The 19,821-nt window shown below is 38.8% G+C and overlaps 1 protein-coding gene across 1 annotated transcript in view; it reads left to right on the top strand.

The window, feature by feature from the left end:
• The window catches only part of LOC106082177 (putative uncharacterized protein DDB_G0277255), a 75,856-nt gene that overhangs the window by 42,676 nt on the left and 13,359 nt on the right, over window positions 1–19,821 (top strand). Inside the window, exons 2-5 of the mRNA XM_059362611.1 lie at window positions 11,497–11,706; window positions 11,785–11,893; window positions 12,029–12,166; window positions 17,969–18,621. Of these exons, the coding sequence (XP_059218594.1) occupies window positions 11,497–11,706; window positions 11,785–11,893; window positions 12,029–12,166; window positions 17,969–18,621 (1,110 nt within the window). The remainder of the gene's footprint in view (window positions 1–11,496; window positions 11,707–11,784; window positions 11,894–12,028; window positions 12,167–17,968; window positions 18,622–19,821) is intronic.

Raw genomic sequence — 19,821 nt, 5'->3', positions numbered from 1 at the left:
TGAAAGTAAACATTAATTTTGTTAGATTATGGAATATCTAACAAATATGTATATGTTTATTATTTTTTTTTCTTTCATGATAAGATAATGATGATAAAGGCACCAGTCGTCTAACCTTCCTGCCTACCGCCTACTTTTTTCTTTACCCATCTAATCATCCAACAGGCAGGGCACCTACTAACCAACCTCTCTCCACAAGCTACAATATCATTTGTTTGGTTGCCTTGCTAACGTTACGCAGTATATGCGATATTTGTATGTATGTGCCGGTGTGAGAGCGAGCAAGTGTGGACATATGTATCTGTAAGAGATTATACAATTTACTTTTGTTCACATGAGATGCGTCTGTGATTGACATTAAATTTATGACGACCGGAGATATCAGGCATAGTTAAGGTTGGTTAGACACCTAACTGGCTTGACTGGGCTTGGATTTGTTTGGTTGGGGCAAAAACAAAAACATTCAATCAAATTTCCAAAATGACAACTCAAGGCTTTTTGTGGTGGTCCCCCCTCTTTATTTCATTTACATTGACTATGAATCAATTTTGTGTCTAAGAGAGGGAGAGTAGCACATTAGGCAAAATAGACAATTTAAAAATTCCTAGCAAGAAATTCAATTAATGTATAATAATTTATTTATAATTACAATTTAAAACCATTAGAAAGAATTATCCCGTAGTTGAACATCCATGAAAAAGAGACGAATGGAGAGACTTCTATAAGATGATTGCGGAAAGCTGTCAGATGCAGTGTTTTAAAACCTTTTTTTTTATTATTACTCGTTATTTAAATGTGTAAGAAAGATTTTTTAAGTTTAATTTAAAGATGCTTCAAAACAAACATGTAAAAGCGTGCTAAGTTCGGCTGGGCCGAATCTTATATACCTTCCACCATGGATCGCATTTGTCAAGTTTTTTGGCCGATAGCTCTTTATAGACAAACAAGGGATAATAGATAAGAATTGCTATGCTATTTATTTCAGCTATACCAAGTTATGAACCGATTGGGGCCATACTTGGTTCGGCTATTGGAGACCGAAGTGGAATTGATTGTGCAAAATTTCAGCCAAATCGGATAAGAATTGCTCCTTCTAGAGAGTTCAAGAAGTATAATCGGGAGATGGGTTTATATTGAAATTATATCAGGATGTTAAGAGATTTGGGCCATACTTGGCGCAGTTGTTGAAGGTCAAAACAAAACACTTCATGCTAAATTTCAGTCAAATCGAGAACCGAAATCGGATTATATAAGAGCTATATCAGGTTATAAACCGATTTGAACCATACTTAGCGCAGTTGTTAGAAGTAAGAACAAGAACACTTCGTGCAAAATTTCAGGCAAATTGGATATTAATTGCGTCCTCTGGCGGCTCAAAAAGTGCAGATCCGAAAACGCTTTATATGCGAGCTATATATGGTTATGAACTGATTTGGACCGTACATGGCACAGTTGTTGATGGTCAAACCAAAACAATTCGTGCAAAATTTCAGCCATGCAAGTTTTGCCCGTGAACATTCCGTGAGAACAGGGGCAAACTTCTCACATACCAATGATTCAAGTTTAAGCTCAATAATAACGGGCCTCCTTTTTATAGCCGAGTCCGAACGGCGTGCTGAACATGCGACACCTCTTTGGAGAAAGTTTTTACATGGCAAAGTACCTCACAAATGTTGCAAGTATTTGGAGGGGGAAACCACCGCTGAAAAATTTTCAGCTATATCGAATAAAAATTTCGCCCTCTAGCGGTTCAAGAAGTGAAGATTCAATATAGGTTTATATGGCAGCTATACCAAAACTTGGCCCATTTACAATCCCAACCGTCCTGCACTTATAAGAAGTATATATCCAAAAGCACCTTGCTTCGAAAGTTAGCGTGCTTTTGACAGACAAACAGACAGACATGGCTATATCGACTTATGGCGGGTTTCTCATAGCTTAAATAAAGTTCATGTTAGATAACCGGAACATTAATTTATCCTACATTTTTAAGGTTTTCTCGTACACTTTTATGGTAATTTAGAAGATATGGCAACATTACGCAGCAATTAGTGTGTTCGCTTACTCAAAAATTTGCACAAACTTTTACGGAAAGTCGTTCGTTTTTAGAGAGAGAGTGAGAGCGATAAACATTTGAGGAGTTTTTATAATTGAGAGTTTTCAAATTTCTGCTGGATGTTCTTTTCCCCCTTACTCTTTTGCAAATTTTTATTGGCAAATTGTTAAGTTGCCAGAAGAGGTTGTCACTGATATTCATTCGTCGGAGGCCATTAGGGAAATTGTGTCCGAGCCGAAAATCCTTTGGGCGATAAGAGGTTTCGACTCTTTTAAGTCGTCAGGCCCTGATGATGTATCACCGGTTGAATTACAAGTTGTCTCTGATAGGGACACGAAGGTCATTTTTATTCCTAAAGCAGGAAACCCCCACCACACGAAGGCGAAAGATTTTGTTCCTATTAGTCTGCCATCCTTTATGCTGAAGACTCTTGAGAGGTTGTTAGAAACATATCTTAGGGTAAATATGCCTGGCAATATAGTAAAGGCAAATCCACTGAAACAGCCGTTCACGTCCTCGTCGGCTACATAGAGGTTTCTATTACTGTCAAGAAATGTTTGCATTTCTTCACAATGAAGGTGCTTTCAATAATGTAAAAACCGACGTCAATCATGAAGGAGTTGGAGTTTCTAGGCATCAAATCTACCGTAAGAAAGTTAATTACTAACTTACTAAAAGATGCATTACGGCAGGCTTTGGGATCTGTGGATCTTAAAAGATGGGTCAGCAGAGCAACACATCAAGGAGGTGTACTGCCTCCTCTACTTTGGCGTAAAATACCTGAGTGTTTTGCTGGACAGGAAATTGAACAAGAGAGCCCTTGGCAAAAGTTGGGGGTTTAGTTCGCGTGTCATACATTGGGTATACACTGCAGTTGTCAGACCTATAATGCTATATAGTGTTGTGGTTTGGTGGACGGCGCTTCAAAAATCCACCTACTGCTTAATACTAAACCGGATCCAAAGGATGGCCTCTTTGTGTATCACAGCCGCAATGAGGTCGACACCATCTGATGCACTGAATTTAATGCTTCATCTTATGCCTCTGGACATTCTAGAACTGGTCATATCGAGAAGGTTACCCGACCACTGCAGTGTGTATCAAGCAGAGATCCTTGCAATTAAGGAAGTGGGTGAATGGCGAAGATATAATGTCATTACGACGATTGGCATAAATATCTTCTAAGACAGCCAGGAAGCGATTAAATTCCTAGAGAACATATTTCTGAACACAAAAACCGCCCTCGACTGTCGCAGATCTCTCAGCGAGATGGCTGAACAGTTCAAAATTCACCTGTTCTGGGTGCCGGGCCTCAGAGATATCCCAGAGAATTGTAAAACGGATGAGTTTGTGAGACTAAGAACTACCCTACACATTCCAGGGATACTGGAATCTGCGGGTTTGCCTCTAACGACATATAAGCTAAGTTTTCAGGATCAGGTCCAAAGGAAAACGAATGATAGATGGTCACAAAAAGAGGGCTGTAAGCATTCCAAAACTATGTGGCCTAATCTAGACCCAGTCATTGTGTCCGTCATAACAGGTCATTGTCTAATCGGAAAACATGCTGACAGACTGAAAGTTACCAGCAATGACTTTTGCAGATGCTGTGAGGACATCGAAGAAGAAGAGACTATAGAACACCTTCTGTGTGTGTGTCCCTCACCAGCAGTCAGAAGGAGTTCCTCTTTATTTCTTTGAGAACCTGTCTGATTTAGCGGATGTGAACATTCGCAAGTTATTGGACTTTTTAAAGCGATCTGGATGGTTCAACGGTAGGGACCTTACTTTTGTTCTTTGGTATCACAATGGACGAAAACATCTAAGTGAGTCTGATGCCACACTGCTACTTAAACCTTAGAGCTTTCCATACCTAAACCAAATATGATCTAGACCAGCCCATATTAAACTAAGAATATGGTAGTGGAGTTCTAATAAATACTATGAAGAATATATCCATGGTGAAGGGTATATAAGATTTGGTCCAGCCGAACTCATTACGCTTTTGCTTGTTATTACTATTTATTTAATGCAAGAATGCTTTGAGATTTCAAGTTGAAAATTTCGGTATAGAGAAAAGCGATTTTAAATATTTTTTATAAAAACTTGATGATGCGAGAAATTCGATAAGCATCACAGAAGGCCATTTAATTATGTCAATAAATCAGAACTATAAATCCTGTTGTGGTCATGGTTTAGACATGGCACATAGTAGTGCGATGATTTGTCATGGGGCACACCGCATAGTTTTATTTATAGCCCATCCCAATTTGGTCACAACGCGACGACGAAATAAAAAACAGCACAGTCCTTTTTTGCGAAAGTTAGTGAGTCACGAATGTCGTGTAGTGGACCCAACCTTTTTTGTTTTTGGGCGACAAAACATTTGGAATAGAATTTTGCATAATCTCTTAACACTCAACTTACCGCCTGTGAACCTCACAGTAAAAAAAAAGAGAAAACAAAAACGCTCATAAATCGTAAACAAATCCGCTTTTAAAATTAATTTTTAATTTTAGACTCAAATGACCATAGAATCCCCATGCAAATGTGAATGACGAATACATTGTAGTGTCGAAGGTTTGTGTCCGTCTGCATGTACACACGCACATCAACACCTACAAACACAATTTTTGCAACTGAAAATATAAAAAAAATACACAGAAAAAAAAGGTATACATTTTTTGTGTTTTTAATTATTGTTATTATTGATTTTTCACTCATTTTCAATTTACAACTGCAGTTATTGAGTTTACAAATTTTCTCTTTTGACACCAAATCAATTAAAAGTTATAATTGGATTTACAAAACCAAGCCATTGCCGGTAATTGAAAAATTAATGTAAGTTTTTCATCATCAGCAATGTCCTGGTTTTGTAAATCCAATTATAATGATAATCGATTTGATGCCGAAAAGATCAAGTTTTAAATATAATTATTACTAGCTGGAGAGGGCCCGGTCCGCTGCGCTTCTTTAACTCCCTTTTTTTATCTGAGCCCTATACTGGCGCGGGCAGGAAATAAGTCCTGTTTTGGGGTACGGGCTGGTACGGCCTTTCGATATTTCGCCCTAATGTGGATCTAATTTTCGTGCTCTACTTCCAAATACCTTTTATCTGAACCTTTTATTGCTGTGGACGATAAATATATTCGGTATAGGGGTATTTTTGGGGGTGAGGTCGACGCCCATATATCAGATTCGAGATCTAGTCTCAAATACCTTTCATTTGAGCCCCATATTGTCATTAGTGTCACTAGTGTCATCATTATTATAAACAAACTAAATTTCGCCCTTAAATCGCCCCACCCATCTCCGAGATCTGACGTTTTTGAAAATAGGGTAAGGGTAATGTGCGGACCCATTACAGTTTGGAAATTAGATCAACGTCATTCTCTTGGTTTTGGTGGTGAATTGGAGTAGCAAAATACTTTGCCCGGTAAGTGGATATCAAATTCATACTCTACGCCCTAATACCACATTTAACAGTTACCAGATTTGAGCTCCTTTTTGCCATAATTCACATATATGTCCAGTTTGGGGGGTATGTAGGGTGTGTCGACCGCCGTCGAAAAACGTTGACCTTTCATTTTATTTTTATACTCTACACCACCACTGTGGTACAGGCTACTATAACTTTGTGCATTTGTTTGCAACGCTTAGAAGGAGAAGAGCTAGACCCATTGATAAGTATACCGATCGGCTTAGGATCACATCCTGAATCGATTTAGCTATGCTCGTCTCTCTGTCCATGTATTCTTGTGATCAAGTTACAGGTCACATTTAATGTCCGATTGTTATGACATTTTGCACAAGTTTCTTTTTTGGGCCAAGGACGAATGCTATTGATGTTGAACAAAATCGTTTCAGATTTATATATAGCTTCCATATATATCTTTCATCCGATATGGCGTTTTAAGGCTGTAGCAGCCATAATTATGGTCTGATCTTTACAAAATTTGGTAAGAAGTGCTTTATTCGACGTCCTCATATGTGTGCAAAATTTTATAAAAATCGGTTTAGATTTAGATATCGCATCCATGTATATCTTTTATCCGATATGGAGTTTTAATGCTGTAGCAGTCACAATTTTGGTCCGATCTTTACCAAATTTGACATGGTGTGCTTTGTTTGACTTTTAAAGCCGATTTAGACTTTTAAAGCTGTAGTAGACACAATTTTTGCCCGATTTCTACAAAATTTAGCGTGAGCTGTTTTATTTAAAGTTCCAGTGTGAGTGCAAAATTTCATATAAATCGGTCTAGATTAAGATATAGCTCCCATATATATATCTTTTATTCGATATGGGTTTTTAAGGCTGTAGAAGCCACTATTTTAATCTGATCTTCGAGGTGCTTTATTTGACGTCTTAATAAGTGTGCAAAATTTCATAAAATTCGGTTTAGATTTAGACATAGGTCCCCGATATATCTTTCATCCGAAATAGACTTTAGCCTGTAGAAACCACATTTTCGTCCGATTTTGCATGAGACGTTTTATTTGACGTTCCAATACGTGCGTAAAATTTCATTAAAATCGGTTCTGATTTTGGTCACATGTTTACAATATAGGGATTGAGATGTTCTATTTGAAGTCCCAGTATGTGTCATCAAAATGGCATAGGTTTCAATATAAATCCCATATAATCTTTTATCCGACGTGGCCTTTTAAGGATATGGAAATCCAAATGTATTGTCCTATCGTAGGAAAATCTTACAAGGTTCTATTTGATATTTCAATAGGTATCCAAATTAAAGTCTGACTAGATTTCGAGATAAGTTCTACATATAAAAAATACTACGTACACTAGGTGGTGTAGGGTATTATATAGTCGACTCCGCCCGAATTTTGCCTTTCCTTACTGGTTTACGTACTGGAATAAAAAGAAGTCATTCGGTGCCAAGTCAGGACTGCACGGCGGATGACTCATAAAATCAATGTTATGAGTACTCAAAAATGCAGTTGTTTGAGCCGATGTGTTAGTGCACGCATTGTCATGATGAAGAGTGATCCGTCTTCGGCGGTTGGTTTTACTGATTTCTTGCAAGACAACTGGCAAACAAATTGTTGTGTACCACTCAGAATTGACCGTTCTGCGTTGTTCTAGTGGTACGATTGCGACATGTCCAGTTTTTCCAAAATAACAGGCGATCATTTGCTTGGAAGTGCTTCGTCCCACTAATGCCTAAGGTTGTCTCAATCTCACTATAGTTCACATGACGATCTTGCAATATCAGTTGGTTTTTGGACGACCTTCACTAAATTCGTCTTCGAGTTAACTACGACCTTGAATTCTCCATACCATCGATAAACACTCGCTTCATCCTCAAATATTGAAATAAGTTCATCGATGCATTGTTGTTGAACTAATCCACGTCGAAAATTGTAAAAAATAATCGTAAGAAAATGTTTAAGATTTAATTCCATTTTTTGGGCTAGATGAATGTTTTAAGTTACTGTAAACAACAAAAATAACGCTCGTATGTCAAAACGTTCTGAGTATGTTTAACCTGAAAAATATCAAGCTTTACAATAGAGCTGTCAGTTGGCAGATTGCAAGACAAGAGTTGTGCAATCCCGAAATATCAAAAGGCAACCCTCGTAATACGAATTATAAAAAATAATCAAAATTGTAAAACTAATAACGTGTTTATTAGAAATGAGTGAAAAATCTACCAAAAAAAGTTTTTTTTTTTCAGTGTAGTCAACAATTCAACTGGTCGGTCGTGTCAATTTTCAGTAAATTAAGCTTAAGCGAAAGAATCAAATTCATAATAAATTATTTTAACACATTTAGTAGCTCGAACATTATTTGATTTATTGCAAAGATACAGCACCATGCATACACACCGTTTAAAATAGGAAGAGTGTCCATATTGACATTTAATGTGTAGATTAGGGGGTTTAAATTCTTTGCGGGTTTTAATTTTTTCAACGATAATCAAATTACATGGTGTAAACATGGGAAATAGGAAATATTTAAATCATAATTTTGCAAAGACTGTCTAATAGACTATGGAATTAAGAACCATGATTTGTGAATTTGCAAGTGGAATGTCTGACCTCTATTCAGAGGAGTTGCAGTAGTATACGCACTGCGGATGTATTGTAAAGGTACAAGACGGACTTTTTCGCCTAACAGAAAATGTGAGGGATTAAGAGAAACATCACATCTATAGCGAAATATGAATTTGTCTGTGTATTCGTGTGATGTCGGAGACTAAAAAACATTGTCTCCAGATTTAATTCGGGGTATGAAAGGCGAAAAGATCAAGATTATATTTTATGAAGACCCAATGAAAATATATGAACGCTGCCCCGTTCATGCCGTTAAGTCCACAGCAATCCCATGGCAGGTGGTTGTACGCACCGGATTGATCGGCAAGAACTGCCGCCTCAGTGTACGTGTTCGTCCTTTTATGTCTATAGGAGAGGCACATCCCGGAGTGCCTCCTTGAAAGAAAAGGAAAGGAAGGATTGAAAGGAACCACGGATCCTGGTTCTGTTCGGTTGGCCAGAACCGCCTCCATCATCGGACGCTGTCGGTGAGGTATAACCGGTGCATGGAATGGTTGCGATCTTGCTCTGGCCTTACGTCACCACGGGAATTGCAAGAGCGACGAGATAGTGGATTGTATGAGTCCAAAGAACATTTTGGTTGCAGCGATCTAGGAGCCAAAGCTGACCAACACCTGCAGCTTGCACAGTAGTCACGGATACAATTTTCTACGTAAGAATCGCTTAATCCGATTTGGCTGAAATGGTGCATGAGGTGTTTTGTTATGACTTCTAACAACTGTATCAAATATGGTTCAAATCGGTTCATAACCTGATATAGATGCCATATAAACCGATCTGGGATCTTGACTTCTTGAGCCTCCAGAGGGCGTAATTTTTATGCGATTTGGCTGAAATTGTAGACAATGGCTTCTCTCATGACCTTCAACATACTTGTCAAATATGGTCAGAATCGGTCTATAGCGTGATACAGCTCCCAAATAAACCGATCTCTCTATTTTACTTCTTGAGCCCCTAAAGGGCACAAATTTTACAATATTTTGATATAGCTCCAATATTAACTCAATTATTTTCCTTTGTTTGCCTAAAAGGAGATTTCGGGAAAAGAACTCGACAAATGCGATCCATGGTGGAGGGTATATAAGATTCGTCCCGGCCGAACTTAGTACGCTTTTATTTGTTTTTAATTACACTTGTAAATGAGGAGCCGCATCGTGAGAAAATTAGGTTTATACTGAAGGGATTAGGACGGAATAGCACCGAATTCCTGACATTGGCACAACAAGCTGATTGCTAGCTTAGATTTACGTGTAGAGCGGAATTCGCACCCTCTTTTCAACATAACCTCATATAGCTTAACGATTTCTCCAGAACAAGGACCGTCAAGGAAGAGAAAATCTGCTGTGTCCCGCGCTGACAAGCAAGGGTTTTGGATTTTACGATTTTTTAAAGATATCTGGCTGGTTCAACGGTGTTTATTAGAAGGGATCTTCCTTCTCAAATTCCTGTGGTATATAGACTATAGACTAAAATATCTAAGCGATTCTGATTGCTGACTGCCAGCAAAACCAAAAGTAGCTTCTATTGGGTTGCCCAAAAAGTAATTGCGGACTTTTTAAAAGAAAGTAAATGCATTTTTAATAAAACTTAGAATGAACTTTAATCAAATATATAATTGCCATTTTGTTCGATAACCTTTTGCCATCTTCCTGGCAAATTTAGTATTCCACGCACATAGAACTTCTGGCCTTTATCTGCGAAAAACTGAACCAAGTGCGATTTTATAGCCTCATCATTGCCGAAAGTTTTACCATTTAAGGAGTTCTGCAAAGATCGAAATAAATGGTAGTCTGATGGTGCAAGGTCAGGGCTATATGATGGATGCATCAAAAGTTCCCAGCCAAGCTCACTCAGTTTTTGGCGAGTGACCAAAGATGTGTGCGGTCTAGCGTTGTCCTGGTGGAATATGACACCTTTACGATTGACCAATTCTGGTCGCTTCTCCTTGATGGCTGTATTCAATGTGTCCAATTGTTGACAGTAAACATCCGAATTAATCGTTTGGTTCCTTGGAAGCAGCTCAAAATATACCACACCCTTCCAATCCCACCAAACAGACAGCTTAACCTTCTTTTGGTGGATATCAGCCTTTGAAGTGGTTTGAGCTGGTTCACCATGCTTGGACCATGATCGTTTTCGACTAACGTTGTGGTAAACAATCCATTTTTCATCTCCAGTTATGATTCGTTTTAAAAACGGATCGAATTCATTGCGTTTAAGGTGCGTTGATTCGGTTTGTTAAATGAATTTCTTTCAATACATGTGGTACCCAAATATCAAGCTTTTTTACCAGTCCAAGACTTTTTATGTGATAATGAACGGTTGATTTTGGTATATTTAACTTCTCTCCTATCTCACGCTCAGTTACATGACGATCCAATTCGATTAATGCTTTGATTTGGTCATCATCAACTTCATTTGGCCGACCTGAACGTGGCTCATTTTTAAGTGAAAAATCTCCAGAACGGAATTTGCGAAACCAATTTTGACACCATCTTCCTTTTAAGGCTTTATCACCATACACATCTCGTAACTTTAAACGGAAATAATAAAGTAAAATATGACGAAAATGCTCCTTTGTGGGCTCCGTATTAAAATTGACGCCAAACAAACAAATGTAAACAAAATTTCGCGCACTTTTTTTCTATGGCAGGCTAAAAGTAACAGCTGATAACTGACAGAAGAAAGAATGCAATTACAGAGTCACAAGCCGTTGAAAAAATTTGTCAACGCCGACTATATTACTACTAAATATATTACCGACAATTACTTTTTGTGCAACCCAATATATAAAGATACCTCCTGTTTTTTTCCGCTGTAAGGCCAAGGTGGCCTATGATCGTAGGGTATCATATAGTCTGCTCCTCCCTAGTTTTATAATTTCTTTATTTGTTTTGTATGAAAATCTAATAAAAATGTAATTTTAAATGCTAAAAACTTCTTAAATAAAATCCTAATCTTTTTTATACGGTTATCAACATGCAAAAAAATTATGTAAAAACAATTCTTTGTAGCCTATATGTATGTTTGAGGTGTGTTCATTTAAGGGAAGGAAGCGTAAAACCTTAAGTACCATGTACGACTGTGTCCATAAAAATCATACCTGTAATTTAGTTAATACCACATCATCATTAGTGCCAATTGTAACAGAAGATTAGGGCGTATTTTGGCCATATGAAATTGTAGCCATAGAGATTTTGATGATGGGTGGACTATTCGGACAGTTGGAACAATGGGGAATTGTGTGTGTATTGTAACAATACTCATAGTCATATATCATTTTTTCTTGTATATAGTATTGCTTGTATTTTTTCTTTTTTAATTTTTGCTTTCCTTTGTTTCTTTTGTCGATTTTACCAACGCAGATTATGATCCCAAAGTGGTAGAACAAAAGGAACAGGCCCAGCCTGCTTGTTTGCCCTTGAGCTATGTGTTACGTTTTATATCGGATGATGCACGCAAAGAAAGTCCCTTTCTGTCGGCCAATGCTGCAGGCGCTGAACTTAAGCGCAAGCTGGCGATTAAACATCACAGTTATAGCATGTCCTCATCGAATCGTAGTAACACCCCTACTGGTAAGTCCTTACCCAAGAAGAAGTAGACAATTCTGCCAAAACTACTGTCTAATTGTTGTTTATTTTGTTTATTAACAGGTAGCGAAATGGATGAAGATGAAATGGTTGTTTCCGAGTCGGAGGATAGCAATGATTCCTGGACAACCGAAGAGTTTAGTTCCGAGTTCATTATGCGCTACGGCAGCAGGTGGGATTGGCTCGACGCCGTCTATTTAATGTTGAACTTCATTCATTGATTGTCTTTTTTAAAACAAATCTTCTATATATATATATTTGTAATTGTTTCCATGTCACCTCCTCTTTGCGGTCGGTCGACGTAAAGGCATTCCGGTTCTGGCAGCAATGGCACACCAGGCAATGAGAAACCATTTGCATGTCCTGTTCCGGGATGCAAGAAGCGTTACAAAAACGTGAATGGAATCAAATATCATTCGAAGAATGGTCATAAAAAAGATGGAAAGTAAGTAGTAGTTAATTAACCTTTCTAATATGAATTTTTAATTGGTTTTTGAGTTTTTTTTTTATATGTATACTCAAAATCGCATTTAGATTTCAACAGGATATTAATCCATCCACCCTCAAGTCTGAAGTTTTAATTTAATTTTGGCTAGGCTTTATTCGAATTAAAAACAAGTAAAAAGGCGTTAATTTCGGCCGGGCCGAACTTTGGATACTCACCACCTCGGGTATATGTAAACCACCTTTCGTCATAATCCGGTGAAAAATTCATAATTTATGCCCCGTAGCAGCTATATCGAAATATGATCCGATTTGGACAAAATTTGACACGGACATTTAGTGGTCTAATAAGTACAAGTCATTGCTCAATTTTGTAGGACAAAATATTGGTCTTTTTGGTAGCCACATCCAAATATAGACCGATCTAAACCATATACGACACGGATGTCGAAAAGCCTTACAAAGGTCACTGTGCCAAATTTCAGCGAAATCGGATTATATAAGTGCCTTTTATGGCCCCAAGACTTTAAATCGAGAGATTGGTCTATATGGGCCAAATTAAAGAGGGATATCGAAGATCCTAACACAACTCACTGTCCCAAATTTCGGCGTAATCGGACAATAAATGCGCCTTTAAGAGGCCCAAAACTTTAAATCGAGAGATCTGCCTATATGGCAGCAGTATCCAAATCTGTACCGATCAAGGCCATATTTCCGAAAGATGTCGAGGGGCCTAACTTAACTCACTATCCCAAATTTCGGCGACATCGCGCCTTTTATGGGTTGAAAACCTTAAATCGAGAGTTCGTTCTATATGGCAGCTATATCTAAATCTAAACCGATCTGTGCCATATTGCAGAAAGATGTCAAGGACCTAACTTAACTCACTGTCTCAAATTTCAGCGAAATCGACAATAAATGCGCCTTTTATGGGTCGAAAACCGTAAATCGAGAGTTCGGTCTATATGGCAGCTATATGAGGACCGACACACCTATGCAATCCTTACACCAGTATCCGGCGAATCCGACTCTTTTTGACTGAATATTTCACAAAAAAATAGTGGGATGGGTTAAGTTAGGTTGGAAGGGGATGATATCCAACATTAGATGATTAAGTAGTCAGGAATGGCCCCGTGCCGCATATTGTGAATCAATCTCAACCTCCTTCCCTCTTAGATTCTGGTAGTTAAACGGGTGTCGTAAATTAGTTGCGGTGCGCTTCATCAATTGATCTTTAAAACAGCCTGGTTTCTGTCCTTTTAACTTCTCCAATACCTTTAAGAAAAAAAGGTCCTTCAATGGTTAAGGCAGCATTGAGAAAATATACAGCATATTGCAGCGCATGCCGCAGAGGGTATTTGGTCACCGTTCCTGTGGGTAACAGTCAACTAACTATGCTTTCAAGGCAAGACGATGTTGGTATCGGGTAGGATTAAATACCTGGAAATGAGACTAGGCAGTAAACTGAACTGGAAGTAACATATTGAAGGGCGAGCGGAGAAGAATTATAGATGTTGGCCAATATGCAGAAGTGAAATAAAGATTGAATTCCAAGAAGGTCAACTAGCTTATGGTAACTGTGGTCAGCCTCCCTGACATAAGAATAAGGACACGCCACAAGGGGCAATTTATCGCCACTCCTATTGATGACTACTATAAACATCCATGCACGGGATAGCTGTGAGCACCAAACAGGCCGAAACATTGAGGTCCGATCTGTGTGGTGTTCATTGCTATCAGGAGAAGCTTAGCTGCGAGGTACCAGGTGCGTCCAAGGATAGTGGAATGCTCCATACGTAGCATCCACCAGCGGTATCGAGCGGAGAGTCAGTGAGAGGTCGGTCGGCACCGGCTCTGAAGAGGTCTGAACATTAAACCATAGAAGAATGATAGCTGCCTGTTTACGAGGCAGACGAAGGTGGCCCAATTCGAGTCACCACGTTTACTCAACAGAACAAAATCAAATACTTGGGAGTGATTTTGCAAAGGAAACGGAACTGGAAATGTCACATCCAGGAGTGTATAGATGTTGGGAACTATGTAGGCGAACCGTCGGCTAGAAATAGGGCCTCCGAGGATGTTCCAATGTCTCTATGAAAGTGTAATTAAACCAATTCTAACTTATGCCAATACTAACTTCGGACGGCCAGGGAGAAGAAGTGCAACGTAAGATTATTATAACAAGTCCAGAGAACACGTTTTCTTGGTTAGGTGTGGCTGGAAGAATCACGCCCACTAGGGTACTGGAAACGTCTCTAGGTGTTTGACCCAAATTAGGCCATGAGAGAGTGGATAGAAGATAGAAGCTGGTCATACCATCGCTGTTTAATTGAGACAACGATAGATAACCTGGACGGATTGGAAGAGGTTTCTGAACGGATATCTGAGACGACTCTTGAGGTCGAGTACAGTTTTGAATTGACGGATCTCTGGCATTGCTATCTGGCAGTTCATTCGTATATCATGAATCGATCAAAGCTAAAGTACAAAAAATGACATAACTATGAGTACCCCACAGCTTGGAAGAATCTTTTAGCTCCGATCTGATTGGTGTGTGGAGAGCCACAGGGCACGTCCATAGGATTAGCTGCAACTGTAGTCGCGGATAATCAATGGTATCGAGTGGATAGTCTCACATAATGGAGCTCGAAGACGATCGTTACCCCAACATGCAAATATGGGGAGACAACAACAATCACTCATTTTCACTTGTTCTACCTGTAAAAGGTTAGGACTTGCATTTGTAGATATTATTGGTGGTAGGATTATTTTTATAGGCCAGAGGTTAGCATGTCCGCCTATGACGCCTAGATTCAAAACCCCAAAAATCAAATCAAAAAATTTTTCAGCGGTGGCTACCAATGCTGGCTACATTTGTGAGATATTCTGCCATGTTAAAACTTCTACCAAGTGGTGTTGATATGCGGCACGCCGTTCCGACTCATCATAAAAAACGAGGCCCCTTATTATTGGGTTTAAACTTTAATCGGACTGCGCCCATTGATATAAGAGAAGTATCCCCTGTTCTTAAGTGGAATGTTCATGGGAAATTAAGTCGTAGTAGTTAGTTTTTTAACTCATTTTATTTTGTTTTTCTTTAATTTTGAAAATTTTGTATTCTAAAAAGTTTTGATATTTTTTGTATACCTTCCACTAATTTCTTCATTCCATTTGTTACGCATCGAAATATTGATCTGAGACCCAAACTTAATCTATAGTTGATTGTCTTGCCATTCTATGTCGATTTAGTCAAGTCAGTCAGTCCGTCCGTCTGTCTGTCAAAAGCACGCTAACTTTCGAAGGAATAAAGATCGACGCTTAAAATTTTGCACAAATACTTCCTATTAATGTAGGTCGGTTGGGATTGTAAATGGGCCAAATCGGTTCATGTTTTATATAGCTCCCATATAAACAGACCTCCCGATTTGACTTCTTCAACCTCCAGTGAATAGTGAATGCAATTCTTATATGATTTAGCTGAAATTTTTGCACGTTGTGTGTTTCTATGACTTCCGGCTACCGTGCCAAGAATAACCTAATATTCTTTAGGATTCACTAAAAGAATATTAGGTTAGTTTAGGTTGAAAAGAGGATGCGGATATTAATCCGCCCCATGCCACTGTGGACATACACCTAAGCCACTAATCAGCTTGTTGGGCGCTCTATAGAAGGTTAGATCGCATGTGAAAACATAAAGTGGATAGGCCCCATGAACGTCATTAAGGAAGTCAAATCTGCCGATTGAAAATGTCATAATATATAAGAAAAAGTAAACAAAAAATGAAGGTAAATAGAGAACAAGTTGACATCCTCAATGCCAAGTACTGCCAAAAATGAAAAAAATGTATGTCGGCTGAACGCTTGGCTTGACCTTATTCCGTGAATCCTGGGTCCATGTTGTTGTTGTTGTAGCAGTTTGTTGTGTTCTATCTTTCGTCTGCTTGATTCTCTTGAATGTTAAGACCCAGGAACTCTGGGGCTAAGATGGGGATGATAAGATGATGTAGCTGCCATATAAACCGATATTCAGTTTTGACTTTTTGAGCCTCTAGAAGGCGCAATTATCAGCCAATTGATAATAACGCAAAATGTTTTGCTAAGACTTCCACCAATCGGGTAAGGCATAGTTCAATTCGCTTCATAAGCTGATATAGCTGCCAAATAACTCGATCTGACTTTTCATTCTGTTTGTAACACCTCGAAATATTCGTCTAAGACCCCATAAAGTATATATATTCTTGGTCGTCTCGACGTCCTTAGTCGATCTAGCCTTGTCCGTCCGTCTGTCGAAATAACGATATTGGTCGAACGCGTAGAGCTAGCCGCTTGAAATTTTGCACAGATACTTGATATTTATGTAGGTCGTTGGGGATTGCAAATGGGCCAAATCGGTTCAAATTTAGATATAAACCGATCTCTCGATTTGATTTCTTAAGCCTCCGGAAGCAGCAATTTTTGTCCGATTTGGCTGAAATTTTTTATCTAGTGTTCTTTTACGACTTCAACAATTGTCTATAACCTGATATAGCTCCAATATAAACCGATCTCCCGATTTGACTTCTTGAGCCGCAATTTTTATCCGATTTTGCTGAAATTTTGTACGTGTTGTTCTGTTATGACTTCCAACAAACAACTGTGCCTAATACAGTCCAAATCAAACAACTGTGCCAAATACAGTCCATATAAACCGATCTCCCGATTTGACTTTTTGAGCCCCTGGAAAACGCAATTTTTGTCCGATTTGGCTGAAATTTTACATATGGTGTTCTGTTATGACTTCCAACAACTGTGCCAAGAACGGTTTAAATTGTTCTATACCCCGATGTAGCCCCCATATAAATCTCCCGATTTGGCTAAAATTTTGCATAAGGTGTTCTTTTATGACTTATAACAACTGTGCCAAGTACGGTATAAATTGTTCTATAACCCGCTATAGCTGCCATATAAACGGATTTTCCGATTTCACTTCTTGAGCCCTTACAGGACGCAATTTTTGCCCGATTCGGCTGAAATTTTGCATATGGTGTTCTTTTATGACTTATAACAATTGTGCAAAGTATGATCCAAAACGGTCTATAACCTGATATAGCTTCCATATAAATCGATCTCCCGATTTGACTTCTTCAGCACCTGGAAGCCGCAATTTTCGTTCGATTAGGCTGAAATTTTGCACGTAGTGTTCTGTTGAGACTTCCAACAACTGTGCCAAGTACGGTCTAAATTGATCTATAACCCGATATAGCTCCCACATAAACGGATCTCCCGATTTGACTTCTTGAGCCCTTACAAGCCGCAATTTTTGTCCGATTTGCCTGAACTTTTGATCGTAGAGTTTTGTTTGGACTTTCCAGGTTCACGCAAAGTATGATCTAAATTGGCTCATAACCAGTCTTTTTCAACCTTAAGAGGGCGCAATTACTATCCTGAAATTTTCAACGTAGAGTTTTGTTTTGAATTTCCAGGTCCACGCACAGTACGATCTAAATTGGCTCATAACCTAATGTAGCTCCCATATAAACCTATCGCCCGAATTTACATCTTTAGTCTCAAGAGGGAGCAATTACTAACCTATTCAGCTGAAATTTTGCAGGTTCCCGTTTTGACTATGATTTCTATGAAAAGTAGGGTCAATGTGGGTGCCTAACTTGCTATAGCTCCCATATATATTTGAAAAAGTCATTCAAAGAACTTGTGCCATGCGATCCATGTTGGATGTATAAGATTCTTATACGCTTTTACTTTAATAATTTTTGGTTTCTATATTTTTTATTAATCCATAATTTGTTTTTTGATTTCTTTCTAGAGTGCGAAAAGGCTACAAATGCCATTGTGGCAAAAGTTACAAAACTGCGCAAGGCTTAAAAAGTCATGCGTTGGTAGCACATAATTCATCACCGGAAAATGTTTTGGTAACACAGACTCTGGGTAATGTGCTTTCGACCGGCAATGGTAGTGGTGGTGGTGGTGCATTAGGAGGTGGAGGCGGTGTGCTAATGCAGCGCAGCACCTCACCATCTCAATCACTGGGCTCATTGAGTCCCTCAAGTATTAGCAACATGTCCAGCGGAGCTAGTAGCTGTCATGGCAGTGGTGGCCTTAATGGCAATGCTAGTACGGGCACAGGCAATGGCAATTGCAGTCAAAATCTTTTGCAACACTTCTCGAATAACAGCAGTCATGGTTCCCAAGGTCAAACAACGACGGTCAATTGTTTGGCTCAAGCTATCAATGGTGGTGGCAATGGGGTTAGCGGCGGCAGCGTTGGCGGTGGCACCTTAAACTTGCAGCAACAACAATACACTACAACTGCCAATAATCATCAACAAGTTGTAGCTGCCGGTGCTGGTGCTGCAACACCATCCTCCGCATCCTCTATACTAGCAACAACTGTGGCCACCTCAGCAAATGTTGCAGCCGCTGCAGGAGTTGTTAATAATGTTTCTGCATCATCCACAGGTAACAGCAATAATTTAATTCGTAACACCATTAATTTGGTATCTTTAAAAGCCTCAAATGGCACACACAACAACAACAATAATAATAATAACAATGGTAACAATTTAACGGTGACAAAAACCTCGGCTGCCACCAATCTCTTGGCCGCCAATGCAGCAGCAAGTAAAATTTTAAAATTAGCCACAAATGTTGCTGCAGCGGCGGCCAATAATGCAAATGCTGCAAATAACAATGGCGGCAACAGTGCCACTTTAGTGGAGCATCACCAACAATATGTTATGGGAAAGCAACAACAGCAGCAGCAGCAACAGAATGCATCTACGACAACTCCCACTAAGATAACTCTACCAAATTTGGTAAATTTAGGCATTTTGACGCCGGCTACATCGCCAACAAAAACCACGCAACAGTCTAGTTTGACTGCTGCTTTTACCAATCACCAGCAGCAACAACAACAAATTGTTGGTAGCATACATTTAACTCAAATAACTTCAAATAAGCAACAACAACAACAACATCAGCAGCAGCAGCAACAACATCAGCAAACGGTTACACAACACATAACTGCGGCCTCGCCGCCACCCTCCATGGCCAATTCGCCCAATAGTAATTCGCAAAGTAGTGGCCTTGCAGGCGGTGGGGGTGGCCTAGGCAGTAATGGCGGCGGCGGAGGCTCTAATAGCTTATGCTCCTCCCAAGCCATGGTCTCGTCGGATGTTGTTGCTTTGACTGTTGCCGTTGCTGACGCAGGTGTTGGCTCTTTAAGCGAGGAAACGTAGCCTATACTAAAGAAACTTTTAATGCGACGTAAATTTAAATAGATTTGTTAAAAAAAAACAAAAAAACGAAAAACATTCTGAAAAAGAATTTCAAATACCCTACCCGCATATTTACTACTACTACACATACTACTACACACTTTCTTGTGCATTCTCATTTATTGTGATAACAACTTGAAAGGAGTACTTTTTCCGGTTAATTAGTATCTCTTTCTCTTCTGTTCTTTTTTTTTCTCGCTATGAGATTTCTCACACTCTGATATTTTCTTATCTTATATATAATATTTAAATGTTTTTTTTTTTATGTTAATTTTAGTTTAATTAATTTATTATTATTATTGTTTTTGTAAATTTGTTTTTAGAGTACTTTAAAAAAAAAAACGAACGAGAAAAAGAAGAAAAATATGAATTTGAGTTATTT

The sequence above is a fragment of the Stomoxys calcitrans genome, chromosome 2 (assembly GCF_963082655.1).
Source record: "Stomoxys calcitrans chromosome 2, idStoCalc2.1, whole genome shotgun sequence".
NCBI classification, from domain to species: Eukaryota; Metazoa; Arthropoda; class Insecta; order Diptera; family Muscidae; genus Stomoxys; species Stomoxys calcitrans.
The sequence above is the reverse complement of the archived record's forward strand: the minus strand, read 5'-3'. Positions and strand labels throughout refer to the sequence as shown.